The sequence below is a fragment of the Lepisosteus oculatus genome, chromosome 11 (assembly GCF_040954835.1).
Source record: "Lepisosteus oculatus isolate fLepOcu1 chromosome 11, fLepOcu1.hap2, whole genome shotgun sequence".
Taxonomy (NCBI): Eukaryota; Metazoa; Chordata; class Actinopteri; order Semionotiformes; family Lepisosteidae; genus Lepisosteus; species Lepisosteus oculatus.
The window spans coordinates 15,688,920-15,706,050 of record NC_090706.1 but is presented as its reverse complement, the minus strand read 5'-3'; the positions used below and the strand labels follow the sequence as shown (position 1 = coordinate 15,706,050).

Sequence of the window (17,131 nt, the reverse complement as noted above, 5' to 3'; positions counted from 1 at the left end):
AATGCACTCACTTCATACACAATCAAGTGGGAGGAGTTTTCAGCTCCTTGTTCCAAAGACTTGCCAAAAAACTGCCTTTACCTTGTTTACCATGTTCACATCCACCAAGCTCTTATTGTCTGTCCCACCTTGGAAAGTCAAATTTCAATCAATGCTTGGACAAAATGGACTGAAGATTAACAGCTGTCCTCTAGTTCCTCTTATTTTAATATTCATGTCCTGCCCTGGAATTAACTTTGGTGTGACAAGCAATAAAACCAGGTTACTCTACATGCTTTGTGTGCATGCAAAACACAAAAGAAAATGAAGATTTTCTTAAACTGAAGTTTTCTGGAGGCTGTGACTTCTTCAGTTCAGGGCTACAGTTCCCAAGGTAGATATGTATCTCTTGTTTTTAATGCATGTAACAAAAGACAAAGTGGGACAACTGAAAAGTATGGTTAAGCAGATTTTTTTAATTGATCCTTTGACTTTACGAAGCCAGAGTGCATGGGCTTGGGACATGACTATGTAAGACATTCCTTTCAGGACTAGAATTGACTATGCTGGCTGGCCTTCTTTGAAGTAATTCCAGTTCCAGTGATGTGGTGACCAAATTCCACACAGCACTGTAAATTAGGGCTTGATCAATACAAAGCATACAAAGCATTATACAGGATTAATTCCACACTGTAAATCAAGACAAGTTATGGTAAAAATAAGACACAAATGTCTGATACTATCTCACCATTGTGAAACAAAAACCTCTCACTTGATGATTTGTATGAGAGGCTACTTGCTTTATGAAGCCCAGTGAAACCTTAATTTCACAGGAACAAGAAAGAATACCCAAGAGGTGGTGTATATGGGCCAAGCACCAGTAGGGTGGGGTGGCCTTGAGATGGCCAAGGCATGCCCCGTTTCCTAAGCAACAGTGACCTCTTGTGGCTTGCCAAGGCTACGAACTCACAGAACTGTCAGCAAGAAAAGTAGTATTCTTCCTCTCTGTCCTCTCAGCCGTGGTCATTGTGGAGCCTGTGGTTTAAAGGTCTTTCAGGTGAAGGGGTTTGAGGTCCTCAACCCTCCAGTACCGGTGTCAGCTCACTGGAGCTGTGAAACCACAATTGGTTTGATAAGTGAAGTGAAACTCATACATTCCACTGCTTACAAAACCCTGTGAAGTCTTGAGCAGCACTAATATTGGAATTGTTTGAACAAAGTCTGTTTTTTACTAAGTTTATACAGCCTTTAACCTTTTAAATTTCACCCTCATTTTCTAAAAAATTATTTTAATCCCAGGATCTTTATGAAAGCTCTTTTCACTTCCAAGCGTAAGGCTTTATTCCTAATCCACCCTATTTCTATGACAGTCTGGAGCACTCATCACAGGTGGAGAGACAGAGTGACAAAAGAAGGAGGGGAGAGAGAGTGTTGGACTGAAGGAGAAGAGAGGGAGGAGGGAGAGACAGAGGGAGAATAAGACAGAGAAAGAGCAGTGACCAGGGTGAATGATGGAAAGGAAGGAAGAAGCACCTCCTACTGTTTCAAAGAGGTGAGAGAGAAGAAGAGAAAGGGGGTTAGGAAGGGAGGAAGAGACGAGAAAAGGGAATTAAGATGAGAGTGGGAGGGAGAATGAGAAGCAGCATGCTCACGTCTCTCTGTAGGGGGCGACATGAGAGGGACTAGTCTGCTGCCAGACTCGCCAGCAGGGGAGCCAATGTGGGGGTGTCAGCAATCAGTGCCCCAGCAGGAGACATCAAAGCTGCTGAGGACAGAGGACTCAAGAGAACCAGGGGTTGCCCAGAGAGACATGCTGTTTTCACAGCAAGGCGGCTTATTCCCTTTGCTTTTTCTATGGGATTTCTGGAACCATCAAATGCCAGTCAATGTGGATTAACCATTACAGCAACCACTGATGCAGGCACAGCAAACAGACACAGTTAAAGCTCGTCAAAGTATACAGAGCTATAGTAATCGATGTTACAATCTGTGGGAAACCCCTACAAAGCCAGTGATACAAATTTGATAAATCCAAATTTTAAGGTCTAGCACCTAACATTTTCTCTGTTGGCATGATATAACAACGAGATTTTAAGAATAACTAATATTGGTGAGTTCTGCAAAACGTTTGTGAATATTAGTCAATAACACTGCTCACACCAGACAATGTGTTGAGCCTGTAAAATGGGTAGATTACACCTTGTGACCATAATGACTCATTATTTTATTTTATTTTTATTGCCTAATAAATAGAAAGGTCATTTTTTGTCCCCAATTTCAAAACCACTACTTTAACTGCTTTAGGAAATCTGATGCAAATCCTTGTGAACTCAAAGGCAGGACACACCCTAAAAAGGCAATCAAAACTATTATTCTGAAGGAGTTCTAAATAATGGCCAGTCTGGCCTTCCTACCTTTTTAGGAACAAAGTTGGTGAATAAATAGCAGCTATCTTTTCTTTCCTTCAGCCATGACCTGTCTGTGTTTTCTCAGATTTAGGCAGGAGGAAAGTGGAAAGTGCATCAGGAGCAGTCTCTGTGTATTTTTCCAATGCTGTCATTTGAGAATGACAAGGCTAAGCGTTTCTGAATTAAGGGCTGTGTGGAAAAAAGCAGTTGTTTGCAATGCATAAACCAAACTTTTACACTTGTTAGGTATAATAGATTGTGCATTCATCTTGTGCTAAGTGTACAGAAGATAAAGATTTGTGTCTGGGCTATGGTACCCAGACACTAGTGAGGAATAATGTGCAGTCCCGAAAAACTTGACCACTAGCTGGAATATAAGTGGTCAGGTGACATTTAAAACCAGGAAGTAGAGACATCCAGTGGGCTACTGATATCTGCTTTGCTGATAGAGAGCAGAGCATCTGTTACAGTATGTGCAGGTCCAGAGGGAGAAGGAACTGAGGAAGTGACTGACTGATCAATCTGTGGACAGCACTGGAGATTGTAGTGTGAATTTTGAAAGGAAATGTTAGGTAGTGGTTTGGATGAGCTAGGGTTTTGAGTATTTTAGGATATTGAACCACACTGTTTTTTACCTTACAGCTGCAGATGCATCCATTTACCTGAGACCCGCCTTTGAAAGATTTATATTACAGTACCCTGTCCCTGGGTGTAAAAAAATATTAAAAACTTGACATATGCTGTACACAGCTCACAGTACACACATGTTGCAAGTCCAATGCATTTTCTGTATGTATATAGAAATACACATTCCTATATAGGAATGGGGGAACTTCAGTTTAGGTTCTCCAGGTGTTTATGTGGGTACTTTTCATACTGTTGAAACCAATCAAGATTCTTTCAACTGATTAAGCCCTACTTTACAAGTTATTTGAAATCTATCAAACAAACAATGATCGGACCTTTAAGAACTGGAGTTGCTCATCCCTGTTATATCCTATAAAACTTTCAGCTGTGTAACCTATTGATTAATCTGATTAATCATCTGTGAATGGTGAAAACAAGAGACCTGTAAATTTTATTTTTTTTGTTTTTGTTCATTTCTTCTTCTCAGTTAAACTGGACTTTTCCCTCCTGTTCATTACTGAAACAAAACCCATAGTGAACGTAGCCGTAGATCTTCAGGGAACTGCACAAAACTATATTCCATGCACCTTTTTTGTTCAATCTGCTTTAAGGACTTTTTTCCAAATCTGCCATTTCAACATTTATAAATGGCAAAACCAACTTTAACAAACAACAAAGCACAGTGATGTCTCTAGAAGGCTGTGAAGGTTTTCCCTCCAGACTTTATTGTATTGTCACTTAAAGCTCTATCATTTTTAGAATAAAGCCCTCTTTCAGCATTGAATGCTACAGACGCTTTTATTTATAAATGAAGCAATCTCAGAATTGCACCTACATTATAGCTAATCCTGCCCAGTGAAAACATACACCTCTTACAAGCAGTCCTCAGCTTTTTCATGCTATGCTTTTGAAGTGTCCTCAAGCAAAGCAAACCTGTATTTGCCAGTTCGTTTGTACTCTTCGACCCCCAGCTCTGCTAAGGGAAGGTGCAGAAGCTCTCATCTCGCATGACAGCTTTATAAAGGCATTCTCAGCCTGACCTTTTCTGACAAAGGAATGGGGCAAGTAAAGGGGGGAAAAGCTTGCTGTTAAAGAGTCTGGATTAGGTTTCAAAGTCACAACCCTTCAATGCAGAATCCTGGTTAAAAGGTTTAATGTTATTAGCAGTATTAGATTGTTACCCAGTTTTTCTCCCCTGACCCCTATGTTGGCCTGACCTAAGAAAAGAGAAAAACCATATCAGTTACCCACAGTATTTCTACAGAAGATGTAATTTTACTACCTAATTATTTACTTATGAAGTGCGTCATTTATAATTAGAATTACAGTGCTCTTAGTAGCCAACTACTCACAACACCGCAGGCAAAATAAATGACTCTCCCTCAGTGACAGGCAGTGTGTGGATGGTTTATAGAGAAGGAAACAGATTTCCCATGGCCAGAACAGCTTCCCAGGTCCCCATCCTACTGAAAATTCAAAATCATGCCGTTCATCCCCTACACTCATTTACTCCTCCTCGTTAACCTGGAGGAGAACAATGGAGGCCAGGGAGTTTATACAGCATTGGTGATGTTCATATGACAGTAGGAGCTGTATATGCAGTTATTAAAATGAGCATCATAGCTCTAGTTCAATTCCTTCTGTACCTCATGTAACAGTTTTATGAAAAGCTGTTCTTACTGTTGTTTCTGCCAGCAGCTATATCATCCTGCAACTCACAACTGGCAACCCACTGAAGCTCAGCAGGGGTGAGTCTGGCCAGTAACTGGAAGGGAAACCTCCTGGGAAAACAAAGGTTGCTGCTGGAAGAGGTGTCAGTGGGTCCGGAGGGAAGCACTCATCCTGTGGTCTGTGTGGGTCTTCATAGTGCCCCAGTATAGTAATGGGAACACTGTACAGTTAAAAAAGGCACCGTTCCTCGGATGAGACATAAAACCGAGGTCCTGACTCTCTGTCTTCATTAAAAATCCCATGGTGTTTCTTGAAAAGAGTAGGGGTGTAACCCTGGTTTCCTGGCAAAAATTTCTTCCAGCCTGTAACAATCTTGGCCTCACAATAATTCCCATCTATGAATTGGTTTCACTGCTCTGTTCTCCTCCACACTGATAGTTAATGTGTGGTGAGCATACTGGCGCACATTGGCTGCTGTTGCATCAACCAGGTGGGGGCTACACATGTTTCCATTAGCAGAGTTCCCATTACCTGTAATAATAATAATATGATCTCGATAGATTTAGATTTTTATCAATTTTCATAAGTAAACAATAGCTTGTTGGTTCTTTTGCTCAGTGTGCTTTGCCGGAATCCTACAAGTGAAAGGGACAAATGTTTTTTGTTTTATATATCATATGAAGCTGTAAGGTTACAACAAGAGGTTACAGACATACAGTCAAAATCAGATAGCAAATACAATTTCACACAAAAATAAAGGATCTCTGTTATGGAATCTGTGCAGAAATTCCTTATCAGCTATCAAATCCATAAAGCTATCATCCTTAGTTCCACCCAACATCTCTCAAATGTGATTTTCTGCTCTTAGCTTTCTGTTGAAAATGTCTCGTTATGAACCATTGTAATGTAATTTGTACAGATGAATAGAAAGGCTGATGCATGTTGTTATACCGTGTTGTGTAGTTTTTATGAAGGGCTCATGATGTGTAAAGTACCTCCATTCGATAGAAGAATTACTATTCTGGTGTTGGCATTTCGTTTTTTGAATGTGCTCCAATGATATCATTAAATCCATTTAAATATTTGGCTGAATTCAATGCCAGGCTCTTTTGGACAAAATTAAACCAAAGCTAGCTGTAGAGAAATTTCCAGTTGTGGTTTCCATCCCAACCCCCATAGCTCTACCAGCTTGTATAAATGTACTAAAATCAACAAAAGCAAAAAAAATCATCTTTCATAGTGCTGTCTTTTGTGCTGAAAAGCACTGAATTTCAGATTTGTGTGGGCAGACAGAGGCTGCTGTTGAAAGAATGCCCCTGCCTTGACACATGCTCTCAGACAAGCACGCATCGTCTACTGTCTCTGTTCTCTAGAGGGAACAACATGAGAGAACGATACGGTTCCGCAGAGGCCAACTGCGCTCTACCTCAATAATTGACTGTGATTGTGCTAGTTAACACTAGAGGGCGCTCAAACACAACAATGATACAACCTGCTGCAAATCACTGTTATATCACACGCTGTTTAAGTAGCATATCGAATTAACAACAGTGTATTGACTGCTATCTAAAATCAGCGAAAAAATCTATGTAAACTATTAATACATGTGATCTTTTAAGAATTATTGGGAAAAAAAGCTTGATGATATCCTGGAATCAATTAATTACTAACAAAGTAGGCATGGTCTTGTTCTTTCTTATGTTCTTGCATTCTGACAGGTGTAGCAGTGTAGATCTTTGGTCTGCCTTTTCACACACAGAGGTAGAGAGCTGGTATGTGGTCGCTCAAAGTTTAGGGTTCGTGACAAAGGTGAGATAAGGCAAGCGTTAAGGCTCGAGAGAGAAAAAATTGAAAACGTATAGAATCCACAAAAGAGTGCACCTTAGCTGTGTAGCCGATGGCGTGGTTCTAGGACGAACGTAGGGAAGTCCGTGAGAATTTAATATTGGGCTCTTAATTAGAAGCTCGGGTGGTGTTAAAGAGCCTCCTTCCACTGCATCACACATGGAAAAGTGTAACTCGCTACATCAGTTGAACTTTGTGGTCTAAATGTCACAACTTTCCTGGTATACTTGAGTTCCTGGGAAGAGTCACAGATCTGTGATTAGGATTCCCCAGCAAAAGCATATATATTGCCTGAGCATGGTTCTCCAGCTTTCCAGCGACTGCTGCGAGCTGCCTGGCGCTTGCAGGCTTGCAGCAATGTCAGTGAAAGACACACCGCTCCTCAGGTCAGCACTGCCTCTTCAGGCACTGTGGAGCTCACAGTGTGTAAGAAGACACATGGCTCTGCAGGTGGGCGTGTTAGAGGAGCATGTCTACAGGCCTTCATTCTTTCCTGTGCAGGTACTGAATTCATCACCACTGAGCCCAGGATTCAAATAATTGGTGATTCCCAATTATTTGCGTGGGCATTAAAAGAAGCCTGTAAAATCTACATTGATTTCAAATATAGCTTTATTAAATGTGTGAAATAATTACAGTCTATGAATTTTAATTACACGTTCATCATGCTATAATTAAGGGAACACCGACTGAAAAGTGATACTTGATCGTTCCCACAGCACCCAAATAGACCTGCTGAATAGGTAGAAGGCAAATAGGTGATTTTCACATTTTCAGTGTTTTGTGAACTAGGTAAAAGAGCTGGTTAATGTGGGGTTTTCACCTTTGAAGCATAAGAGTTGAGGTAAATGAATCAAAACAATTTACTGAGAATGTACTTACTGTTTTGTATTCCATGAGAATATAAAAGGTAGGAGCAGGGTTTAAACAGTATGTACTGTAACTTACACAGTTTAAAATGTGATGTAGGGGCTACAGAATATATCTGCAAGACCTATGATCAATATGTGTCCAGGAATTCCTATAAACTATACAAAGTGAAGAAATTATATCAAGATAGCTGAGATTTCTAAATACAGCCTGACTTGTGCAGTGGCCTGCCTCCTATGATGTGAATTTGTCCAGGATCCACTAGAATTCTCCTTGTGTTTTGGTATAGTACGGTGAATATGCCACAAAGAATCCCTTTTGTTTCAGACACGTTAATGTATTATTGTCTGAGCTACTTAAACAGGAATCTCTCTGTGGCACAAGGCATCCATCTCATTTACACAAGCCGCCTGAAGTCCAAAATGCATCAGGCTGGAATTAACACTGCTCTTTGCTCTTCTGCCTTCTGCAGCCTCATCAATGGCAATCTGTCTAGACTGATCCAATTGCTTAGAGAGTCAGACAAAGAGTCTGCTGCAATACTTGTTCTTTCTTTAAAGGACAGAGTGAGTGACAGGCTGACAGGAATTAACTGGCAGATCTACACACACATTCTTATTTTTGATCATGCCAGCAGCCTTTTCAGAAATTAACTGGTGATATCTGTGCAACCTCAACTATAGTATGACTGCTCATAAGCCATAACAAGATCCCACTATTCAGCATCAGGACCAAAGATCCAAGGGGCACAAAACAAGACTGCCATCATATCTCAATTAATCAAATGAAATACATATTTTGCTTTTGATTCAGGTGCAATTATGCTGAACATATTAATATCTACAACACGTGCAGTACAGCAAAAAGCAAAGCCACAGAGTGAATTTGATTAATACCTCTGGTTTAATCATATCATTGCAATGGTTGCTGCGTTAAATTAGTCAAAACAACCATGTGCTTCAGGACTTTAGTGAATGATGATTTAGACAGTCGAACAAAACCCACAGGATTGTGTCTCTGAAGGAAAAGGCTTGGCCATTACTCTCAGCACATGCAATTATGGAGAATCATAAGGATCTTGCATTACCACAACAAGAAAGAGCACGGACATGCAGATAACATATATCCCTCTTAATTAAAAGCCAATGTCTGAAAGTGTGGTGTGTGCGTGGAGCAGCTCACCTCCTCCGCAGTCACCGTCAACACGCTCCTGCTCTTCTTCATGTTGGGGCGCCCCGTCTTTGCAGTGTGGGGGAAAAGAGAGAGGAGGGAAGCAAAGGGGCGCAGAGGGGGTCAATTGTGGGGCTAAGGGTCAAACGTGGCAACCCATAAGGGCTGCCCCGAAAGAGACCAGGGAGCAGCAGCACACCCCAGCACCCAGCTCTGAGTTCCAGTCCAGATACAAAGGGGCCTTTCAAATGTCACAACACTGCCAAGGTGGCTGCAGGCTGCAAGTCTGAGCTGGCTTGTTCCGTCTGTAATAAGCGTCCCACTTCTTCACAACTGTCCCACGATTCCCTGTCAAACACAAAAAAGGACAAATTCAGAGCTTTAATTCAAAGCCTACATGAGAATCCAACAAGAAAATGCACATTTTTGCACAGAACTGGGTAAAAGGCCCAAAGGTGAACTAGCACACGTGCATGTGACATAAGCACCACCTTGTCACCTGACCAACTGGTCATTAAAGATCACTACTGACACTGCTTCTAGTGTTTACGTTTTCTTTTAAATTGTTATATTTACAGAATTATTTTTCAGGGAGCACTCATGATGCTAGGCATTTTTCAATACATTCTCTGGCTGGCTGTTAAGCAGAAGCAGTGAGTTCTTGGAAGCCTTACACTGCAATCTCCAACTTCTACCTGTTCCTGAACCCTACCCCTTTGACTTGAAATCCCAGCACACAGCCACCACTGGTTCTCCAGTCTAGCTGGCTGGTACAGAAAGATTGAGAAGTAATCCCAGAAATTAAGAGAATGCAATTTCCACCACCTGCCTGATTTGTCCCCATTGAATAACAATGCAATAATTTGTCGTCTCTGAAATAACAGTGCAAAACTACTGCAAGTGCACAGAAAAGAGCAAGAGCATTACCAAGCAGGTTAAAAGAAAATAAGACAGCAAACCATGTGCTACTGATAAAATGGAAAAAGGTTTAGCAGTGCCTTACTAGAGATCATGACACACTTCTGGCACAGCTGAGTAAAAGACAATTTTTACTTAATGGTTCATTCACATTAAAAAATCATTTTTTTACTCTTAAGAGCAGTGTGATCTAGACTCATTTAAACAGTAGTGAATTTAGAAATTGAAATGTGGAGGATTAAATGAAAAATGTACTCTCTCCTTTCAAATTTTTCTCTCCTCAAAGCTCTTTTCAAATTACTAAACAAAGGTTCATGTAGGATCATAGAAACTATAGTTCATGCTTCAATTTTCTCACATAACTATTGTAACTCTCTGCTGGGTTATCTGTCTGGATCTTAATCTACAAATTTGGAGTGAGTTCAGAATTATTTGAGTTTGTTGATTGCTTACTAAAACTAAGACTAAAGAACTCTTCGCTTCAAACCACATTTATACCACTGGTTCCCAAGTTCCCAAGCCACAGCACCAGAAGAAACATCTATTCACCCATTATCAGAAAGTCATTTAATCCTAATCAGGGTCATGGCAAACCGGAGTTAATCCTGGAAGCATAGGGCAGAGTGGAGGACTCTCAAAACACCTGACCAAAACCCACACAAGAAATTGCAACTGGGACCCAAGAAGTGTGATGCAGCAGCATCTGTGCCACCATCCCACTGTATCATCCCAGACAGAACTTAATTAATTAAAGAGCACGTGTGAAAGTTTCTGCCCAAAACACATTTTATTAATTCCTGGCAGAAATCTTTGCACCAACTCATGGGTACAGATACAGTACTGGCCCTGAAAGTCTGGATCCTCAAACAATGGCCAGAGGATGTGCAAGAGGAGATGAGTGTGGAAGACTGGCAAGTTACTTTTTAAAAGCACAAATACTACGCAGTGCTTATGATGTTCATATACAGTATATTACAGTAAATTTGGGATCTTCAGCACGTCACAATAGTTGACTACTCCAAATGTATTAGTTTCTTTCACTTTCTATGGGAGGGTAGGAGCAGGAGGCTGTAGTTTATATTAATATTTAAATTGATGAATTTCTGCATTGGTAACTGGACATTACTGCTGCACACGATATGGATATGGAGAGTTCATTGGCCATTCAATATAGAGATCTCATTGGGATAGAATAACAGTGGCGGGAGAAACAAGGGAGGACGGGAAACATAAAAACGAGGACAGGACGCAAAACAGGCCATTTATGCCTTAATAATCCTGCTGTTGGGGGGGGGATATGAAGGAACAGCAGGTGCATTTCTGGAAGCACTTCCAGCAAATTGCTCTCCCTTCAGAGGGGAGTGGAGGTAATTCGACTGAAAGAAGAAGAATAACAACAAAATCGCACCGTTGTGATGAAAGGAAGGCATGCAGCTTCTGCATATTGATGGAGAAGCACATACTGAGTTATTTACAAGAAACACTTCCAGAATGGAAACTGTGGAGTTCTGACTGCACTGTTGTCAGCCTAACCACTGATGAGTGGTCCTTGATGTGAGCAAAATAAGCAAGTGAGGAAAAAGTTAAAACATCTCTTGTGTATCGGCCTCTCTGTAAATCTTTGGGTTAACTGCTGTTATCGTTTCGATCAAGAGGTTGAAGTCACAGTTCTGTTCTAAACTGTTTGCCCGTGTCATATTGAAAGATATCCTTTTCTGTTCTCACCTAGTCCTCAGGTGATGTTGTAAGGCAGGCTGCAGGCAAAGTAACTACTGCTCATGGTCAAAGTAGCTATGAGGCTTCACAGGAAACCCAACAAGGCACATTATCAAGTCTGAATGATGTGTATACTTACTGCAGCTTCCTCAACTCACACTGAAAAGATGCATAGAGGGCCTTCACATTCCATATTATTTCCTGCATTTATTTTTATAGAAAGCTCTAAATTCTTAAGATGCATTTTAACACTTATAATGCCCTGGAGATCGCACACAATACCAACTGATGCAGAAAATGTTTTATATTTAAGGGACTTACCACAAACTCTGTTTACATTTGTATAGTGCTAAATTACACAATTTTGAAACTATATTATAAGAGTGTTTGTGGTATAGGAGTTAAATGCGTTAAACTAGTACATTTTAGTTGAAAATAAAAAAGAAGTGAAATAAAGACATTTGGACCATTCAATAAAGGCACAAATCGTGTTCACACTGATATAACCCCTGTTGAACATCAGTTCTCAAAAACTCTTTCAATAAAACAACTTGTTAGTTCAATTAAGGACTTGATTACAGAGCTCGTTTAGAAGAAAACCAGCTGTGGGAGGTCTCCAGGACCAGGGTGGGGAAACCGTGATTTATTGGACACTGGTGATGTCACCACTCCTTCTTACCCACAGAATGTGAAATAGGAACAGAGGAGTTGAAACAGATCGGGCATCAAGGCATGAAATGGGAAACAAGGGAGTCGATGTGGAAATCTGGCAGCACAACAAACAGGACAGCAGCTTTGACAGCAGCCTTTCATTGGAATTATTCAGCAGTCAGGCAGGATTAACTTCAGCATTTGCACTGAAACTGAGGAGAATTTCAGGGAATGAGAACGATCCATTCAGCACGCAGTGGTGGCAAAGGTGGAACTGGAGCTATTATCTTAGCAGGTGCTGGAAAAAACATGGACACCCCCGGCATTTGATACTGCAGCAAACAATGGAGGTTCGCTCTACACTGTAAGATATTGTGCCGTGAACAATCAGGATAAGCACATCAAGATGCTATTGCAGGGTTGCCGCTTTGAGACAGAAACCCTCTTCTGCTTCTGTAGGGTGCTCCGTTTGCAGCGTTTGATTTTCTACATGTGTGTTTAACCAGGCTTGTGAAGACACAATGATTGCAAATTTCTTTTCACAAGGAATAATGACACCCAATCATAAAATAAGGTATGAATGTTCATTGACAATTTAAGCATATAGAGTTTTGTCTTAACCCGCTTGGGCTGAGGGCCAACCACCTGGACATATGAAGAGGAAGGATCGAAAAGTTGGGACCCCATATCTATGAGCATACAGTACATGACAAACATACAGTATATACCTGTTACAGAGACTTCCCCAGGCGGAGCTGGATGAGGAGATGGGCTGGATGAGGGATGTAAAAGAAAGATGAATGCAGGGAAAAGAGTGGGGCTCACTGTGGTTCTTTCATGGAGGTCATGCGGACATCATGGAGGATGGGGAGTTTTAGAAACACCTGTCATGGTATAGAAAGGTACTGCCATGGTTCAGAGAAGCAGTGAGGAAAACCGAACCCACAGCGCAACTACAGTAAACCTGTGAAAATACCACGATAAATTCACCACAGCACACATTTATTTTGCCAAACATTCCAGTCAGCTGAGTAAGAAAAAAGAAAAATGTCTCTTTTATTGTCTTGGAACTCATTCTTTCTGAATGAAATAATCTAGTGACCGGGTTTTAAACTAAAAGCCGACGGGCGCCTCTTCACTGCACATGTTCAGAATGAACATGCATCTGACAAGCAACAAAGCAAGGTGTTTTTATGCGCCTGTCATTTCAGAACTATGAAAATGTCTAAAAGAAAGACAATACATTCTCCTCCTTTTCTATACCAGAGCAAGGCGAGTTTTTTTTTCTTCTTCTTCTTCGGAACCATCACTGGTAAGGAAGAGACCCCGAACACCGTTAAATATCGCCAAGGGATTCATACCTCTTGGACTATTCCGTTGGAAGACGGAAAAAAGACGTTTACCCAGTTACATACAGCACACCTTTTGGGCAGTGCCATGGATTTTCGAGGGTCAAAGAACGGGGTCAAGGGGCGGAAGGGGGAACCCCAGAGCCTTTCACGTTCAGCCCGCTGTGCGCGCGCGCAGCTCCCGCGCGCCGCTCTTCGCCGCTCCGGCGTTTCGACCTCGGACCGTGTCGGTCTGCCGACCCTTTAGAGGTGAACGTCATTAAGAGCGGTTTAGTTTTCGCTTCACTGACATAGACAAAACACGCCCGGGATCTTGTGATGCGCTTTTGATAGCCATGTTTTAAATTTCACTAACGAAGTACCGCTGGCGAAAAAAAGTCATAGTAGTCCTCCCCCCTTTAAGCACGTCCACGTGAAGTGCGCTCATTCATCAGTTTAGCACTATGCTCACGTTACTTAGCAGGCACATTTCGATCAAATGTTAAACAAATGCGTAATAAAACCATTCTTCAAAGAAAACAATTACATACCGTGCTCGAAGTATTCATCTTTCTAAAGGGGGGGGGGGGTGACTGAGTACTGTGATTTGTATTCTACCCGGAGAGCCGTTGCTTAGCAACCGTGCAGCAAAAAAAAATTACAAAAATAAAAACTAAAGAATGCGAGACATCGGTGATAACAGATTTTACACCGTAGCGAACTACAGAGCTCCCACCGAGCTGTCCAGAAAAAAACTGCCCTAACCCCTCGTCTCCCGCTACCCGGCGGAACACAGATGGCGGGCGATGCTGCCTGCGGGTTGTGTCCTATTGGCTCGGATCCGGAGTATCGATGTCGGGTGGATCCGAGGACAAACTGGCGAGAGGAACTGCTACCGATTCCTCTACAGTTCAGAAAAGTCAGGCTTTGCGGGGTTCGGTTAATTCAAAGCGTACTGTATAAGTGATTAGCTAACAACCTCACATGGAAGTATGCCCAATCTATTATAGTAATAATAACAATAACCGTAACAATAACAACAATAATAATAATAATAATAATAATAATAATAATAATAATAATAATAATAATAATAATAATAATAATAATCTAAAAGCTTTACATGGTTGTTTTTTAAAGGGCAAAACGCTATGTATTTTCAAAAAACGTTGTCCCGACTCCCACACTTTGAAACACCAGTGCGTTCAAAAACCCCTGATGTGCAGACATGCGAGAATCTACAACACGTGTTGTTTCATTTATATAAGGCTGCAATGACCAAAGAACATCTGTGTGGCAGTAGAACGTTGCTCTACCTTTATAAGTAAGCAATTAAAATACACTGAAACTGCAGACAATTAGCATTGCAATTCCACATGCAATTCGAAGCAGGTGTCAGCCCCTCTGTATGGCCATCTGCATCATTCTGATCACAGCAGACAGAGCCTCATGTTCGTGTCTCAGCCGGTTTGTGCATGGTGTTTTGCTACAGCTGGAACACTCCTTCATTTAATATCGCAGGTCCTCTGTACACAAAACATCATTTTTTTCAAACATAGCTTCAAAAACATCCACAGATGAAACTGCATCTATACATCTGTCAGGTACATCTGACACACATTTACTTACTAAAGTGTCTGAAACCGTGGTTGAATAATAGAATACTATTACACAACCTGAGAAGAGAGATGGTGTTAGCTGCAGATAATGGAGGACTGTTCAGTACCAAGCAAAATTCTGACCCATCCCCCCGGATCATAAATATGCAGAAGTTTTTCCTCTCGGATCTCTCTTCAGTGCTGTAATACAAATATGCAAACCAGTCTGAGACTAGTGTTGTTTTGGAGATGCAGATGGTACGAGTCCATATGGTGACTATCTTAGCAATGAGATGTGCTGCAGTCTATGTAACGAGAGATGCAAGATTACAGTTTAATACAAGGTCTGGTACAGGCAAACTGTGAGATATGTGTACAATGTTTCATGAAATGTCTCATATTTGAGCACCCTGGTTCTAAACATTTCAGTTTGGCAGCACAAGGCTTATTATGTATTTTCCTTCTGTTCATTTTAACTGCAGATTAGTTTCTCCTTTTGTGTGTTAAGTAAATATGATCCATGCATTGACTTATTGCTGTACTTCATGCTTCAGGGAAATGCTTCATGCTTCCTCCTTCATCAGATAAGAAGGGGAAAGAAAAAATTACATTCTAGCAAAACCTCATTTATCACAAACAGGAGCACAAGACAACTGAATTAGCCACACAACACAGGGTCAAAGAACACACTTAATTGCCCATAACAGCTTATAAAAGTGTTCAATCATGTCATTCCCACTAAAAGGGTTCCTTTCACAGTCCTTTGTTCTAGTGTCTAATCTACTCCTTCCACAGTCCAACAGTGAGGTATATACTTTACAAGGAACAGGTGACAGTGTTATGGTGTGTTTTTTGAACAGGCAGTCAATATGAAGTATAGGAATGGATATAATATACATACAGTATATAGCCATTTCTATTCCACTGCACTGGGCCTGGGGTGGGGTAGAGCTGTCTGAAGAGACTAATTCCACAAAATTAATTTACTGAAATAAAACTACTAAGTACAAAATTAGCATTGTGAAACATCAAGAACAGACCAATATTAATCACCATAATATAACATATAGCATACAGGCATTGCCCTATCAAAATACTGCCTTTTTTATAAGACCAACCCTTTCTCCCCAGAATAGTGGGAATGGCCATATGGTATACCCCATGATTCCTACTGTACAGCAGTTGTAGACCAGAGCTTCTCCTAAGCACGCAGCAGTTAGGGGAAGAAGGCTGACATACTGTGAATGACCCCACAAGAAGCACAGCTTTCAGTTTATGTGGCTCTGGCTCTGCAGAAGGCAACTGCAGACCTGGCACTGAAGTGAAATGTTTCACTTCAGATGATGTTTTATGGATAGTTGTTGGATAAAAAAAAACTAACATTAAATGGAAAAAAGTGGTCAACAAGAAGCTAATAAAATTAAAGATGGCAGATTTTGTCTTGACATAAGCCTAGTAAGTGCAATTGTGTGCCCATGGATGTCTATGAATATCTAATGGACTACTACTTCCTATGACATCTTGTTCTGGTGTCCTTTTTAAAGATCTATGAAAATTAGCAGAAAAAGGATTTGCATATCACTGCTTACTGGCCTTCTACCGGTCTTGTACAGTTGTCAGGAGGTGAACTCAATTCTTGGAAACAGATACAGAATCCAAGCAAGGGAGAGACAGAAATGGCAGTCTGCCACAAGGGAGATTTTCTGCATAGAGATTTAATAAGGCACTGGCTGCTGAGCAGAGAGAGACCCCTTTCTGCATAAAACACGCCTCTCACGCCCATGCTGCTCAAAGACACTGGTAAACACTTCCTGTTTGTCCCTTTGGAGAACAATGTGTAGGAGCACCTGCGAGGATCACCTCAGAGTGCAAAGTGCTTTTCAGCAAAGAGATGCAAGCTAACTCTAAAAAATAAAGGACCATGAGAACCACTAGGGACATGACTGCTGTAACAGCGCATCTCTACTCAAAAAAGGCAGCTCTCAACAGCACTCGAGCCAACAGTTCTAATTAAGAAAAGGACTCCGAGACGCATGTTCCTTGCTCCCAGTACTCCCACTGACTTGACACCTATTAAAACATTGATACAGAAGGTGCGGCATCTTGCTTTCAGCTGCTTATGAGTGTTGATCCGACATGCCCACAGGGGAAAAGCAAAAAATTTAACATGAATTAATAATCTCAGTGTCACGAAACTGATTGGTAGAATAGGAGGAGCATCCTTATGCGTCACCGTGAATCCCACAGAATGTGGAGTAGCACAGGGACAATCCAAAAACATAATCCAGGGGCTTGGTCAATCAGAGAGGCAATGAGTCTGGCAACCAGGGAAATCCAAAAGACAATCCAA

General features: G+C 41.2%; 1 protein-coding gene across 2 annotated transcripts in view; it reads right to left on the bottom strand.

Moving 5' to 3' along the window:
* The window catches only part of LOC138241852 (3',5'-cyclic-AMP phosphodiesterase 4B-like), a 50,126-nt gene extending 35,939 nt beyond the window's left edge, over positions 1 to 14,187 (bottom strand). The window contains exons 1-4 of one of the 2 annotated variants that reach the window (XR_011191117.1): positions 13,735 to 14,187; positions 12,584 to 12,739; positions 8,583 to 8,918; positions 3,794 to 5,320 (exon numbers count right to left, since the gene is read on the bottom strand). Coding sequence is in view for 1 of the 2 variants with exons in the window: in XM_069195798.1 (XP_069051899.1) it covers positions 8,583 to 8,624 (42 nt within the window). In the remaining variant the exon portion in view is untranslated. Of the gene's footprint in view, positions 1 to 3,793; positions 5,321 to 8,582; positions 8,919 to 12,583; positions 12,740 to 13,734 lie in introns of those variants that run through there. The other variant, XM_069195798.1, reaches the window with a different exon arrangement.
* Between the last annotated feature and the right edge of the window lie 2,944 nt (positions 14,188 to 17,131).